At 44.0% G+C, this 16,341-nt stretch overlaps 1 protein-coding gene across 10 annotated transcripts in view; it reads right to left on the bottom strand.

Annotated features, from left to right (window-relative positions):
• LOC147610862 (HAD-superfamily hydrolase, subfamily IG, 5'-nucleotidase) overlaps positions 1–16,341 on the bottom strand; it is a 118,704-nt gene that overhangs the window by 39,691 nt on the left and 62,672 nt on the right. For 6 of the 10 annotated variants that reach the window (XM_086785497.1, XM_086785496.1, XM_086785489.1 and 3 more), the window contains exons 8-12: positions 15,345–15,455; positions 6,592–6,689; positions 6,387–6,510; positions 6,204–6,302; positions 3,262–3,306 (exon numbers count right to left, since the gene is read on the bottom strand). In XM_086785497.1, coding sequence (XP_086641623.1) covers positions 3,262–3,306; positions 6,204–6,302; positions 6,387–6,510; positions 6,592–6,689; positions 15,345–15,455 — 477 coding nt within the window. The remainder of the gene's footprint in view (positions 1–3,261; positions 3,307–6,203; positions 6,303–6,386; positions 6,511–6,591; positions 6,690–15,344; positions 15,456–16,341) is intronic. The other 4 variants (XM_086785499.1, XM_086785492.1, XM_086785494.1 and 1 more) reach the window with 1 other exon arrangement.

The following is a 16,341-nucleotide window of genomic DNA, read 5'->3' as shown; positions in this document are numbered from 1 at the left end:
TAACATCAAAAGACTTAAACAATAACTAATGCTAAGGAAGAACATGGATTAATGCTAATGAGGATGACAAACACACAATAGGGAAGACATGAGAGACCTAAACTACTGTATATTGCAATGAATGGATTTATACAATGATAAACACAGATCTGATAAACACAGATCTGAGACATAGATCTAGGTCATGCATGCTATACAAACCTAGCTACATGCACATTGCATACCAAAAGGTTGTATTGCTGATTCAGCTGTCCTTTTGAGAAAACGCTCAAAGAACTGCAACCAAGTGATCCAGATTACAGGCTACTGCCTGGAAGATGCACCTCAAGACATTGCCTCCGAATGCCAATGAATGCCCTTTGACCTCCGTCATATAGGAATCTGCTGTGGCACATCAGCCATCCATAAAGCATCATAAAAAATACCATAAAACTAGTTCATATTGTTATGCACAACTTGTGTCCCAACCGTTGATCCATGTTGGGCTCTCAAAACTACCCAAATCGGACCATATTCTGCACCTGATCTTGCCTAAGAAGCAGCTGCAAGTAAGATTCATGTCCATGTGGTGCTCACAGATGTGTATTCATATTGTTATCCCCAGCTTGTGTCCCACCATTGATCCATGTCTTGGGCACCTATTGGGCTCTCAAAACTACCCAAATCAGACCATATTATGCACCTGATCTTGCCTAAGAGGCGGCTGCAAGTAAGATCCATGTCCATGTGGTGCTCACAGATGTGATGCACGTGACATTTAGCACCACTGGTTTCACTTCCTATTGACGCAAACTCTATGGCAAACCACTATCTCCACTAGGTTCACCCCTTAATCAAGTGAAATCTAGCTCAAACTCTACCAATTACACTCCTAGTTGGCACTCTGGCCACAAACTCCAGAGGAAAGAGCTAGGCTCAAGCCATCATATCATGGATTGTAGCCCTGCAGAAATCCAATGTTCATAGTTATACGCATTTTGGCTTCCAGAAATAATAGCTATAAGCATTTCGGCTTTCAAAGATTCATCACATAAAGCCATATACTGATATCCACAATATAAAGAAGTTTGGTCCAAAACCATATCAGGATTTATATGAAATGGCCACTTCGCCAATACCCATACCACAATTCTTACCCATGAAAAATCCCTTATTATCCAATATTTCCAAAGACATTAGCAGCATGGGTCCATAAAAATGTAAGGTTCATATATACTTGATATCAACCAGATATAAGGACATGAAGACCATTTGATTTCTCCATATATTATCCACTTTCTTGAATTGAAATAATTTTCAGGCCTTAATAAAGTTCCGGTACATTTCCATCTCCATGGTTTGTCCCTCTTGGTCTGAGCTTGGCTTTGGTTCTGGAAATGTGACCTTCTCTTGGCATGTGGATTTGGTGGCTATTCTCGGTTTAACCATATTAACAATCAGTGCATTCCCAAGGCATAATTTTCTACTTCCAATGCACTAGGAAGCCAAAGCTCTGATACAATGTACTGCTCAGGGATTTCTCGTACCCCACCGTTTATTATGATTAGACACTTTGAAAAAACAACAGCCACACAGAAAATCGACAATAACCAAAATAATTGTGACAGTACACTAGAGCCGGAATGGGCAAAACACACACCCCCCCCCCACACACACCCCCAGGCGCCAACACCACTTTAGAGTATTTTTATTATTGAAGGAGAAATATACTTGTACACGCTATTAGGGCCTATCTCCCACTAGAGATGCCAGATTATCAATATTCAATCAACCAAGACTGAAAGGTACAATGCTTTTCAACAATCCTAAATCAAAACTTCGAAGTACCTAGATCTTTCTGATTATCAAAATACCATGTATACAGGCTTGATTTTTGACGCGCATTTTGAACGTTTTTGGGTATTTTGGACGTTAAAAAAAACTTGCAAAGTGTTTCTCAGCCGTCGTAAATAAAATGTAAATGGTAAAATACTTACAAGTCTCATCCCTTTCCCATCAAATTTGACACTGCATGTATATAGAAGCTTCTAGCTGTAGTCGGTATTGATCTTCCCCACTCACATACAAGCCTTCAAAATAGCACCAAATTCTGGCATAGCCCGTACAGCAGATGCTTCAGCAGGTACAGCACAGTACTGTAGTGACAGTAGTATTTGCAGATGTTGTACGGCCTGGGAAGCCCCATTGGAGTTATGCACTGAGTGACATGCACACTGAGTGTCATTCTTGTCCAAAGAAGATATAACAGGAAGTCTAGTGCTTGAATCTTGTCAAAAAGCTTCTTGTGTGGGACCGGTAGTAGACTTTTTGAGAACAAGCATGTGCTTCAATAACAGTCTTCAAAGTGAAGATCCAAATCCCTCTTGAGGAGTTTGAATATGTGACCTAGTGTGTCTTTAAAAAATGTAACCTTGCAATTTGGATGCTGGCACGATAAGGAATTACACCCATAAATAGGACTTGCATGAGACTGCAACTCAGGTTTGAGAAAACCGCCTTATAAGCTTAGAGAAAAAAATCACTAAGCCCCGTGAAAAATTCCAAGTAATTATTTCATATTTGTGTCAGATTTTGCCAAGTTTCACATGAAATAAAATTCAATTGAGAGTGTCTAAAATAGTAGGAAGTTGTGTGTGTTTGATACATAACTTTTTAGCATCCATTTGTATCCAAACCAATACATGGTTTAGATATGATTCAAAGTCGAATGATTGTGCCTAAAACCAGCATGTCCTCTTGCTCCCATGTTATTCCCCTCTATAAAAGTGCTAACCAAAGCCAATCAGGTGATAGCTCGAGTGGTGTGAAGGTGTTTGCCTAGGACCAAGAGGTTCTAGGTTCAAAACCGCCCTTGATGCTTCCTCTCGGCAGCATTGCCTATGGGCGGATAGTTAAGCACTTTGAGAGGAGGGGGGGGGGGGGGGGGGGGGGGGGGGGGGGGGATCAGTAACTATGGGAGGATCTTGGGCCTGAGGCCAGTCGAGAAAAAAAAAAGTGCTAACCAAAGATTCGTGTACTTAGGCACAGAACTTTATGATCGTGTGGTTCGTCTTGTAGTTATTGGGCTCCATGTGATTCCCAGCCATGTGATCAGGAGCAATGGTATTAAATGAACAGCTAAACGGAAAACCTTGGCAAGCTACATGAGTATATATATGCATGTGTGTATATAGAACACACACACATACACAAAGACAAAAATCCTTCAAACTATAAACAACCTGAAGCACTACAAAAATCTGATATGTATTTCTTGAGTACCTGCTGGAAACGATATTTGTCCTCATTTTGTGTCCGTATTTCTCTCTGCAAGATCGTTCAAAAAATTATTTCTTTCAATAAGGGCCCAAAAAAAAAAAAAGGATTCCAAGTTTACATATTAGACCTGGACCGTGGTGGAAGTAACTTTTATGGGTCCACTAGTTCATTGCTAAGGTAATCCACACAAAGCCAGGGAGTGTCATCTTGTAGTTTAACAATGTACTAAAATAGGCAATTTGATCCCCACCTTCGCACACAGTCACATCACAAATTCCAAGCTTTTTTGAGGTTTTGTTTCATAATGTTTCATCTCATGGAGAAACTGAGGTTTCATACACACACAAACGCACCAGCACACACGCACTTATTTTCAAAAAACTAGTGTAGGAAACACTACAGGCCTGTCATTTCCTTCTGGAATTGTTCTTTTTGAAAGTGTGTTTGTGTTTTGAAATTTGAGTTCTTTTGTTTGGATAAATGGTATGTATTTGTGTGGAATAATTTGAACATATGCCATCACATATGTTCTATGTGTGTGTGGATGCATGTGTGTGTGTGTTTTAAATGGGGGATGTGCACTACGACTACCAGCTGACAGTCATTCAGCCGCTTGAAGACAGAAATCTTCTCCACTAAAGGAGATGGAGCTCTGCCTCCCAGAATAAGCAGTTGACTGAGTGAAGAATCTCATTTTGTGAATGGAAGGAAAAACAAAGGCGGGAAGTGTAAGCAGTGTTGGGATTCGGAGTCTATGTACGTGTGAACACTCCCTATGAGTGTTAGTTTGTATGTGTGTGTGAACCGCCTCTTCAGGTGGATAAGTGTGCATTTAAGATAACTCTTTGGGGTTGGTGTAACCCTAGGGCCATAAAAGCACTGTACTTGGTGGAGTTCAAAATTACATCAATAACCATCATTGAGTCATGCAATGTTGTCTCTATCATTGCTCTCTCTCTACCACCCTCTCTTTTCTCTCTGTACACACAGTCGACATGAAGAGGCTTCACCCACCTTATTCCTGCAGAAAACCCTAACCAGCATGTGGCATCAGAGCCTACTGCTGGTCGCTTCTCCTAAGCTTGTGCGGCTGACTGACTGCCGCCTGTGAGAAGTCGCCACCACATCAACCAGCTCGCCGCGTCATTGTACGCATCTTTGCGTGTTTCAGCCTCCGGTACCACCATGCCCGGCCCCACCTTCTGAGGGCACCTACCTCTTGTGCTTGCAGCTCCAGACCGCCTGCCACCATCTCCAATTCTACTACCGCCAACCAATCGACCCACCCCGTTTTGCTCCGCCCATCCAGCACCAGAGCCACTACTGCCGCGTGTCAGCACCTATGTCGCCCCTCTTCTTCTGAGCATTCGGAAGAAGCTTTTGTACTGGAGTTCTGTGAGGCTCTCCCTTGCTGGTAGAGTGGTGGTGGCGAACCAAGTCCTTCTCGCCACCATGTGGTACACCGGTGTTGGCCACTCTGATCTTTTGAATCACACGTGTAGTTGTGGGCCCACATCGCCATGGATATAAAGGTCAATCCTTAAAACACCACCTTGACTCCGAAGGGGGGTTTGTTGGGATTCGGAGTATATGCACGTGTGAACACTCCCTATGAGTGTTAGTTTGTATGTGTGTGTGAACCACCTTTTATAGGTGGATAAGTGTGCATTAAAGATAAGTCTTTGGGCTTGGTGTAACCCTAGGGCTATAAAAGCACTATACTTGCTGGAGTTTGAAATCACATCAATAAACATCATTGAGTCGTGCAATATTGTCTCCATCATTGCTCTCTCTCTCTCTCTCTCTCTACCACCCTCTCTTTTCACTCTCTACACACACAGTCGACATGAAGAAGCTTCACCCACCTTAGTGTGCAGCAAACCCTAACCAACATGTGGTATCATAAGTGGGAGAGCTAAGAGGAGAGGTAGGCACAGTACAGTGCAAGAGGGTAGAGCAGAGGTAAGGAACTGGAGCACCTGACTGGATGCTATTTGAAAAACCCAACATTGCAAGGTGTGGATGGGTCACTCTAGGCAGTAGCTACACATGGCATGCAGTTGAGCAGTAAGGCAACACACAAAGGGAGATGCAAGAGAGGGTAAAGGGCATATTAAAAATCAATGCTCCACCCTCATCACTGTCATTGTGCAGGTGACAAGTTGCCCTATTTTGTAAGGCCCCCCTTACGAGCAATAGCCCTTGTGTTGAGCACCCGAGCCCCTACCAATCCCCAATTTAGTCAGTGGATATTCGCCATGTGTAGCTGCATGGTTAGGAGACAGCTTATGCAGACTTGGCACCATGCCAAAAAGTAGGATGCATGTTAGTGTGGGGCAACTGGCCACACTCTTTGGGTAGAAGGAGATCTTCTCGAGACACCTTGTCCTTGGGTTGCGGGGACCGTTTGGGCACCCAGAACAGCAGGTGGGTCTGGAAGCTGCACAAAAACCCTCAATCTCTGTTGCAGTCTAATATACTTCCAGTCAGGTGATGTGATTGGTTCAATCCATTTGGACATGTCGTAGGGCAGCCGACCTACGATTCGACTAACCCTAGATACAACATATAGACTAGTTCTGCAGTCCTCATTTCACATCAAGATTATTCAGTTTAGATCTATCTTCATTGCAGTAGTGCACCCTTGTATGTACATGATATCCTCTATACCTAGATCGCCATCAAAGCTCCTTGCCCCAGAGGGCACGGGTGGCCATATGACATCAGTTTGTAACTTTGGTTTGCAACAATAATTCAGCATTAATCTCCAAATCTCTTGCTTCAAGTTCTTTGTCATGTAATCAAAATCAAGTTCCGCTTAGTGTATTTTCTTACAATAGGGTGCATGACTGAAATCAGGAAAGGTCGACAATGTGGGAAAAAAACACTTATAATTCACAAAGATTGAACATTCTTGACCATGTCAGTTGAAATCTTGCTCTGACCTCGAGTTCACGAATGATTGCTGCAGTGCGCCAGCCAGCTTTTGCAGGTCCTCTCAAGTCACTATACAAATGATCACCAAAGTACAAAACCTGTGTGGACTGAACAGTAAACCATCAAGTCATTCTAATCAAATGCCACTTATTGGTGCACATTTGAGGATAAAAGACTTAAAAAGAACTGACCTCAGGTCCCTTCCATTTTGTAATCTCAAGGAAATGCTTCAGGCATCCATGGTAGTACACGGAATGCTTCTGAAAGACCTCCACCCGGCTGAATGCCAACACATCTTTCTTTGAATTGTAATACCTGTAAAATCAACAGAAAGAATCCCATGCTGAGATGAAACCTGGATATTGATTACAAAATTTGACCTTAACAACTTCAAACCTGAAAGGTCGCTCTGATGTGTAAAAATTGGGCTTGTCGGCTAGTGCAATCACGACATCAAACAGATCTCGCCAAGACTCCCCTGAGGCATCATCCTCCTGTTCGATATACTTCAAATTGTTTTTATCTTCATGGACCCCAAAGGCAAATGAAATAAACTGATCAAATCAATTCAAGTAAAATACCTAGCCAAATTTGGAACGTAGATTGTTATCCTTTTAAACAAATGATCTTTTGCAAAAGATTACCTAATGTCTATGATTCCACTCCAAATCTTGTGTTGAGATCTATGCATCTGTTCCGCTTTTTCCCCTTGCCTTCATGCCCTATCCTTGAACACTACAATGATCTCCTTCCCGAGGTTGATCATGGCATCCATAGTCCACCCCCTTGGAACCGTTTTCCTGAGACTCAGGGCTGCCATTCCCTTGGGTTTTGCTAACACCAACCAGCCCCATGGGATTTCTACCCTGGCTGTGTTACTCTCCTTGGACATGTGCACACCTTCCTCGTACATCAAAACTTAGCTTTGCTGAGCCTGATGCTCTGATACCAATGTCACATGGGCGGAAGCTCAGTGTATCTTCTTTCAGCCCTAAATATAGGTCAAGAGTCAAGTCTTAGAGGTCTTTAGATTCTCCTTTTGGAAGGCCAAAGGCCACAGATTTTGTACAATCCTTTTGATATCTTTTGTACCATATCATATAATGAAAATTAACTCTAAATTAACTCTCTCTCTTCTCTCTATCTTTGTTGGTGTCTTGCATCAATGTTCCTATCCAGCACCCCAAAAGGGGTGAGATGCGCTTCTACCTTCTTGGCTTAGCCTTTATATAGGCTCTTGACATGCCCATAAAATAGCCGACCTACTGACGGCCAACAGCAAGGACAACAACCCAAATAAATAATCATCCCCACTTTATTTGCATGGTCTTGTCTACCCTGCCGACTACAGTCCTGACCTAATAGGGCTTTTTCAGCATAATCTTGAGCCTTGCTAGTGCCCTAAGCCTATTGTTTATCTGCTGCCCAAAGCAAGGATTAGCCTAGACATCAGCAATGGTCTAAAACAATGGAGCTCCCCACCTAGACCCGCCGCCAATACTGACTCGAATGCCGACCATCGGCCCAGCATAGCCCTCTCAAGGGATCATCTAAGTCGGCACTAATCTCAATGAAAGTCTCACCTCCCCAATCCTACACAAAGAATATGTAACCCTACCCAAACTCCCTTTCCGATTTCCCTATCAAAATCCTACATAACCTCTGCCCACCCTTCTTCCACCCCATCACCTGATAGAATGTGCAACGGAAGAAAGGAAAGTGGAAACACAGCAGAGAGAGTGAGAGAGAGATGGAGAGGACACACAGGTGAGAACCTGTTCTCAATATCATCACCAAAAGGAATACATGTCCTGAGCAAGAGGGGAGAACCTCGTATGTGAGGGACTCCAACTAGACAAGCATTGAGATATGAGGGAGGCATGCCGGCTATATATATGCCTACATGAAGGCAGCCGACTGGAGATAAAGTGCCTTCACGACTGGGAAAATACCCATGACCATAAAATGGAAAATAAATATGGGTAAAATATATGTGAGGGGTGACCAGCCCCTCTGACTAACATGGTCAACCCTAGAGGCTAAAATAGGACACCAAATAGGACCAGCAAGAAGGGGATGATGTCTAACACCCCCTCTCAGCACCGGATGCTGAGTGAACTCCAAGAAGCCAGAGACGCCGTCCTCGATCAAAGATGAAAGAACATGTACCAAGAAAGCTCAACAAGCAATCTCCTCAGCAACTCAACTACAAAAGCAACAGAACAAGCTGCCAGGCACACCGCTCCTCTGGAAGAAAACAACCATGTAGGCTGCGACGTGCTGCTCCAAATAATGGTTCCAAACCCAAGTGTAAGAACACTCCCCGAAGTCGAATGTCGTGTATCCAACCTGGAGAAGGTATGAAAAACCTCATAACCAACCAAGATCATATCCTGTAGATAATCAATCCTGGGAGAAGCAAACTGCTCCTCACTGGAACCCTCAAAAGAAAGAGTCAATCTGCTCCAACTCTGTACCAAGAGTAGCCAAATGCTGTGCAAAAGCATCCTCTGAAAAGGTCGGCATCGCAAGATGTAAAGACTCTCTAGAAAAGATGGAGTCCAGCTGCTCAAACTCCGTACCATGAGTTACCCAATGCTGTACATAAGTACACGCCAGTGAGGTGGGCATCGCAAGATGAAAGGACTCCACATCCCCCTCTGAAAAAAGATATCGTCGAACTAGCACAAGCCCAACCTGATTCTGATCCAAATCCAAAAAACTCTGAAAGTACCATTGTGCCCCAGGCATGGTTAGCAACCACAGATCCAAAGCATCCCACTGGGTCCCAAAAACCATCCTCCAAAACAATAAACCTGTAGAACTGGCAAGGGGAGGGGCATCCGCAGAAGCATCACAAAGAGAGACAGAGGTAGACTCCTCACAATGAGGAAGGAAAGCAGGAATATAAACTGCAGTGATAACAAAGTCCTCAAAAGCATCACAAATAGCAGAAGACTGTTCCAGAAGTAGAACCAGATCCCAAGAATCAGCAACAAATAAATGACCATGTGAAAGGATCACACAGCAAGGGCAAAACACCCTCCTTGTTCTGCAAACACTGCAAAGAACACAAGCTCGGAAAAAATAAATTTTGCTCAGAATCTCTGAAAAGATCACTGCTCTCCTCCAAAAAACCGACTCATGTCACAAAAGAAAGTCTCCACAGATACAACACAGCTCCCGAAACTGATCCTCAAGTGAAGTAGCTGGAGATACGCCCCCTCTGAGTGTAGAAAACTCCTGTGGGAAGCAAAACGCAACCAACACACTGCTATCCAGCAAAAAATAGCACTCCACCGCCAACAGAAGGCAAGGAACATGAAGAAACCGGGAAACCATGTAGGCCAGGAACAAAACACAGGTATAGATGCTCCAAAATCAGCAAAATGCTGACTCAAATCTGAAATTCAGAATCCTCCTCAAGTACCAAACTGCCTCCAAAGCCACAATCCAAAAATAAACCCCCTCTGCAAGTGATCTGTGTCAACTAGACAAGAAAACGCAGCCAAACAAGGGCTACAAACCTGAAAATTCAGGTCAACCAGTGTCCACACCTCCTATGAGGAAAAACGCTGAAGAGAAGGTACCTTCGGGTCCAATAGATGAAGCCAAGGTGAAGGTAGAGCTACCAGCAAGATTGGTTCAGAAAAACATAGCAACCATGGCTGCAAATCTAAAAACGCAGAGGTAAAAGGGGCTGTAGAACAGGCTGAATATGGAAACGCTGAATCCTCAGATCAAGAACTGTTGCAGAGAACAAGTACAATAGGGGGGGGGGGGAGGGATGGCACAAGATAACCATAAGGGACAGGCGTTGGCCTAGGGCCTAGTAGAAGGCCCTTTGAAGAGGCCAAAAAGGGAGCCCAGAGAGCTCCAAGAACAGGGCGTGGGAAAGCAAGCCCAAACAGGCCAGAAATGCAGCCTATTGGGACAGCAATGTTGCTGCCCAGACCTGGAAAATTAGTCGCCTGAGAACCCTGGAAGGTGCCGCCAGAAGGGCAGGTATGCTGTCCGGAAAAAACGCCCCTATCAGGCCGCCTAGAGGCTGCCAACTGACGCCCTGATGAAGAGGGACTGCAGCCCACTGAATTGGGGATGAGTCAGCCCTTGAATGACCTGAAACACAAGCTTCGTCTGGTGAAAAAAACGCAGATCTGCTCACAGGCAGAAAAACACAGATCTGAAGAGGTAGAGGAGGGAGCATCCAACGGTGAAGATCACCGGCGCTCTCATACCATGATAGAATGTGCAGCGGAAGAAGGGAAAGTGGAAACACAGGAGAGAGAGTGAGAGAGAGAGATGGAGAGGAAACACAAGTGAGAACCTGCTCTCAATATCATCACCAAAAGGAATACATGTCCCGAGCAAGAGGGGAGAACCTCGTATGTGAGGGACTGCAGCTAGACAAGCAGTGAGATATGAGGGAGGCATGCCGGCTATATATATGCCTACATGAAGGCAGCAGACTGGAGATAAAGTGCCTCCACGACTGGGAAAATACCCATGACCATAAAATGGAAAATAAATATGGGTAAAATATATGTGAGGGGTGACCAGCCCCTCTGACTAACATGGTCAGCCCTAGAGGCTAAAATAGGACACCAAATAGGAAGCCAGCAAGAAGGGGATGATGTCTAACATCACCTAAGGTAACTATCCCCATAAGGATAGGACATGCCTAGGTTAGAAATGTAGACACACCTAGAAACTTTACATTCTATAGATCCTCCTTGAGACTTCAAAGCTAGTGTAGGGTAATCAATCCTTCCCCAACTCCATCTTAGTGCTACTACACCTCCACCTCATGTCATGGTCCAGCCTACATGTAGGCCTCTGAAAGAAACAGTCAGATAATCCACACATTCAATAACTCTCATTCCTACACGAGCTCCCCAGGGAGATATACCTCTCCGATATGTCCCAATTCTCTCCTAGTTGGCTCATCCTGTAAGATGCAACACTCACAAACTGAGACCTTGGGATCCAAAACAATCCTATGATTGACCCAAATCCTATCTCCAAACATCTAACTTAACCATTTATAACCACAATTAACCAAATGAAAGAGGATCAAGAACACATTGAAATCCTCCATTATATTAAGAAGTCTTGCTGAATTTACAAAATAAAGGGTGGGACTGCAAAATCCCCCATCAGACATATAGGAGCAACTCCCATTACAAAGGACAAAACATAACCTTTCCAATCCACATGGATGTCATGGCTATGAAGCCATTCTTTCCCTAGTATAACATTGACTCTATATAGATTCATAATCAAAAAATATAAGGTCTCCGTATAACTTTGGATAGATATCGGTAACTGCACGCTTGTCCCAGATCTCTTCATGTCCCACCACCAGGTTCACGCGATATACGTGAACACTTGGTTGCGTCTCCACTCCCAGCTTCTACACAAATTCGGCATCAATGAAGTTGTGAGTACTACCACGGTTAAAAAGAGTGTGCAATCTCCCCTAACACCGACCCATACATACGTATCAAGTCACTACTACAACAGAAGACTGCCATGTTGAAAATAAATTCCATGCAGGCACTCTGACCTAAAACAAGAGTATCAACGGAAATAATCTAACGGTTACATGTCACTTCAATCAAATGAGCTGCCTTGGTCCTTCGCCTACGGACAACTCACCTTCATGTGACCCTTCTACCCGCAAGTGAAACACTTGCCCTTCCCAAAGGCTATGCTGGTGCTTCTGATCCTTCTTCGGACTGGACTCGCCCAAAGCCTGGGTTTGGTTTTGTGGAACCGTCTCAACCTTAAACTTTTCTTTATGCTGGAAATCCTACTCGGAGGTTTCTATGACGTGAGGATTCTGGGAGACATTTTGGCCGACCATCCTCTCCTCATAAATCCTAGCAAACCAGAAGACATCCTCCAATGTCCTTCTATGATTATTCTTCACCTAGAGCTTGTGTTCCCGTGCCAACCCACCAATAAAGAACCCACACAATGTTTTGGCATCAATGTGTGCTGCTCAGGACTGCAACTCTTTAAATCTTCTCTGTAAGTAGGTGTCAAAAGACATGTTCTTCATATCCAAGTCCGCAAACTTGGCCACTACATCAAACTCATCCTCCACCTTGAGGAACTCATCTCGAAGTCCACCCAAGTAGTGGGTTTATTCTTAAGCTCTCTCTGCCATTCAGGGCTTTCCCCTTCAAGAGACCCCTAACCATCCGAATATTCCCCGCTTGTGGGAATGGGTGGAACTCAAAGTGTAGTTAAGCAAAGAGTCAACCACCTCCTGGGTCCTCCTTTTCTCATCCGCAAAAGCCTCAGGTCCAAAGAAGGTGCTACTGTTGCCAGCCCCACACAAGAGCTGCTGCACCAACCACTGTCGTCTGAAGTAAAACCACCTGATCCCGCAAAAGCTGAATATCTACCTGCAACTCAGCCTAAAAAAACACATCCCCTTAAGATGACTCGTGCACGCTTTTCTGCCTGTCTGCAGATCAACATGCAACTCGCCATCTCCCTCTCTCTCCTCTGCCCACTGCCCATCCATGGCTGCCTTGTTGCTCTCCTACATGCATCTGCCACGTGGCACTATACGGCCTGCCTCGCAGCTGCTGGCCGCCGCCAACCTGTACATGCTCAGCCTCCACGCGCACCTGCTGCCCACCCTGCCAGACCTACGCACACGTACAGTATGCGCTCGGATTTGCGCACACCAACAGTGTGCCCTCTGCCTTGTCTGCAGCTCATGCAACCCATACATGGCCACCCTTCATGCACACCCAGCTGCAACCAACGTCTGCACGCTTTTCCTTGCTGGCATACCCGAGAGAAAGAAACTAGGATTTTCTTACTATATAGGGGTTCTTGGGACAATTATCACACCTACATGCATACAAACCCCCTCTCTCAAAATCCACAGAAGCGCTATCATGCCAGCAAAACCTACAAAAGCACCTACTTCTTCTTGGCAAATCAAAACATAAATATGGTGATCGAGAGATACCTCGATTGGGCAACCTTGAAAAACACAAACGACATGCAAACCTTGCTTTTTCCGCCTCTGCAATTAGGTCATCTCAAATACCAACTATAAGGACTCCTCCCAAAGGATCACCTAATACACAGGCATAAACAAGGTTAGTACAAAAACAACATAGAGACCATGCAACTATAGGTCGAATACCCCCAAGCCAAGGCTAAGGTTAAACACCCTAAGGCGGCCAAGCCAATCAACCATAGTGTCCCATACCAATAGAGCCTATCCTAAGGGACCCTCGGCAAGACTGCCTGTGATCCACCATGTCCATGGCAGGAGTATGACTACTCTGGTCCAAGCTCAGACCAATAACATTCAATAACAATAATAACCCAAGGCCTAAATTATATAGTGATAACTGCCGCCATAAATAACCATCCAGTCATAAATAGCCAGCTCATATGGATTTATTAATAATTAACCCTAGCCAAACGTACCCACCTCCTCTTTCCCTAATCTCAAGGTTCCCTAACCTTGCCAAATTAAGCCCTAATCCCAAGGATTAGTGTTAGGCACATAACACTAACATTCCATCCTTGCCTCGTCAACACCAAAATATGCAAGGAGAGCTGCCAATTGCTCCTCTAACCAACCATATCTAGATCAAACAAACATTGACTGCCAATGAGCCTCCTCCTGTAAAGCATGTTGTAAAGTCTTAAGAACTACCAAGCAATACTCCACTGCCAGAACTTCATCTACTAACGCATCGGATGAGATTAATCACAAGAGCTTTTTCCACCAACTCCAATGCACTCCAGTGGAAGAAATCAAAACCAGAAACATTACTCCTTAAAACTGCACCTTATATCCACTAGAACCGCTCAGGAGCTGTATGCTCAGACCAACATCTCCCTACCTCCTAGGAGCCAATGCTTGGTCCTCCCCTCCCGGTAAGTAATACATCTTGTGATACACCAAAGAAAAATCCGTGGAGACTGTTGTAGAGCATCCAAGAAATATGTTTCCTCTAGCGACACACCGACTGGCAAATCCTCCGTAACCTCTAGTGAAGACACACCAACTAGCACATCCTCCTCGGATAAAGACGCATCCAATGGCATGCCCCCTTGTAGTGAAGGCACATTCACTAGCATGCCCTCCTGTGATGTGGCCATGACATTGAAAACTAAAGATACCCCATCTAGCAGACTAGCGCAATCAACAATTGTGACAAGTACTCCTATGCTAGCCCAAAAACTGAAGCAACCACCATGAAAGCCCAAAAAAAAAAAACACCCAATGCAATCAACAGTTGGGAAGACTTTGCATCGAATACTTGGCTGGAAAATTTCTCCTTCCATAGCCATGTCCTCATGCAATTCTGCATCCTTGATGTGCCACTAGCCCAAGAAATGCGATGTCCTCAGAAAATCCTTCACGATGTGATCGGTGAAGTCTAACTGGAAACCTCGACCCATCAGTTGCTCGGCTCACAACTCCAGTCTCCTCCTGAGAGAGTCATGTCTATGACACTCCCCAATAGAACTATTCTTATCCTCCATGACCTTAACACTAGTTTGGTACCAAAAAAGGACACTTACGTGTCCTTTTTCGGACAATGCAAATAAAATGCTACTTGCGTTGGGAAGGTGGAAAAATGACAACTAGCCCCCAAAGTGAGACATGAGCCCACCATGATGTATTTGATATCTCTTAATGTACCCACATAAGCCCATGATGTATCTGTATCTTGTATTCAGATGTTATCAAAGCATGGTTAGCTAGCTTTATTACTTTTCTTATGATTCAATATTCTCATGGATTCATTGTATTACTTTTTCGTCTCATAGACGCATTGGATCTTTTGAAGGCATTAATATTTCTTTCTTTCGGTCTTTCTTTCTTTCTAGAGACTTCCAAAAAACATCAAGTTGATAATCAGTCCCAAGTCCTCGATAAAATCCCTCACTTTCTAGAAATCCTTTCAGCTTAAGGATGATTTTCCTATAACAAGAGTTTAACAATGTCCTGCCAAAGAAACCCTACATGACTCTTCTATTTAGCTACTTTCAATGTCTAAAAAGCTTGAGAATTTTAAGACCTCTGTGGGTGTCTTGAATTTCGGTATATATTAGGTGTTCCTATTGAAAACATGAAACTAAAAGCTTGATAGAGAGCAAACCTGAAACATATATCGCATTCCCCCATTAACAAAAGGAAATGGAGAATTGGTTAAGAGGAAAAGTCTCTTTCCTTTGTCCTTTAGGTTCTGAAGCATTTGCACCAAGCCCTCCTAAAAAGAGCATTGCATCCAACAGTAAATAACAACCCCGACATTCACACTAATTGCAAAAATCTCAAAACAATAACGAGAGACCAAAGAAATGCCTACAAAATGGGATAACTATTAACTATCTAACAAAGTTACGGGTCCAAGGTAACTTACCTGACAGATATGCAATGCTCAAGACATCATCTTTTATATATCATGTATCAGAGCCCTTAATAAGTACAAAATTCTACACTAGACTGTTCCTGTGAGATTCCTATAGTCTCTGAAGACTCGGTCCATCATATGCTTGTAGGGGGCCAGGGCATTAGTTATAAAGACTTGAGTTTTTGGGGAAGAACATGGATCTAATGATGCACAACCAAGCCATGGTCATTATCAGCAAGGTTGTGAGCATGTTCACAGAGATAGGCCCTATGGGCAGGCTGTCCACAGGAGCAGCGTTAGGGACAATGCGTTAGGTGCAACCAGAAAGCGAGCTTGCTGTTCGGATAGCAGAAACCCGTGCCCAGGTATGGATATGGGCTAGTTTTAAAAATGCATTGTTAAGGCCCAGGCTCATTGTGAGCAGACCAACCAACACACGAGCACAGTTTTGAGCCTATTTAAGAATCCCAGTCTCATCTTTTGCATTTAAGCCCAGCAATCGGCAGTAGTCTTCTCCAGCAAGCAACTAGGGCGTTCAGCTAGCATTGCTCCTCTCTTGAGGCATCTTGCTTGCACAAAAGTGCCAGCAATGATTGTGTGAGAGGAATGGCATACTTTATGAGATTGAAAAAAACATTGGAGTGTTCCCTATCAAAACATTGTCAACACACATGACTTCAATAAATCTCAATGCAATCAGTAAAACAAATAACTTTTAAGCGCATAAAAGTGTCCTCTTACG

The sequence above is a fragment of the Cibotium barometz genome, chromosome 48 (genome assembly GCF_041138505.1).
Source record: "Cibotium barometz isolate CiBa-2024 chromosome 48, ASM4113850v1, whole genome shotgun sequence".
Lineage (NCBI taxonomy): Eukaryota > Viridiplantae > Streptophyta > Polypodiopsida > Cyatheales > Cibotiaceae > Cibotium > Cibotium barometz.
The sequence above is the reverse complement of the archived record's forward strand: the minus strand, read 5'-3'. Positions and strand labels throughout refer to the sequence as shown.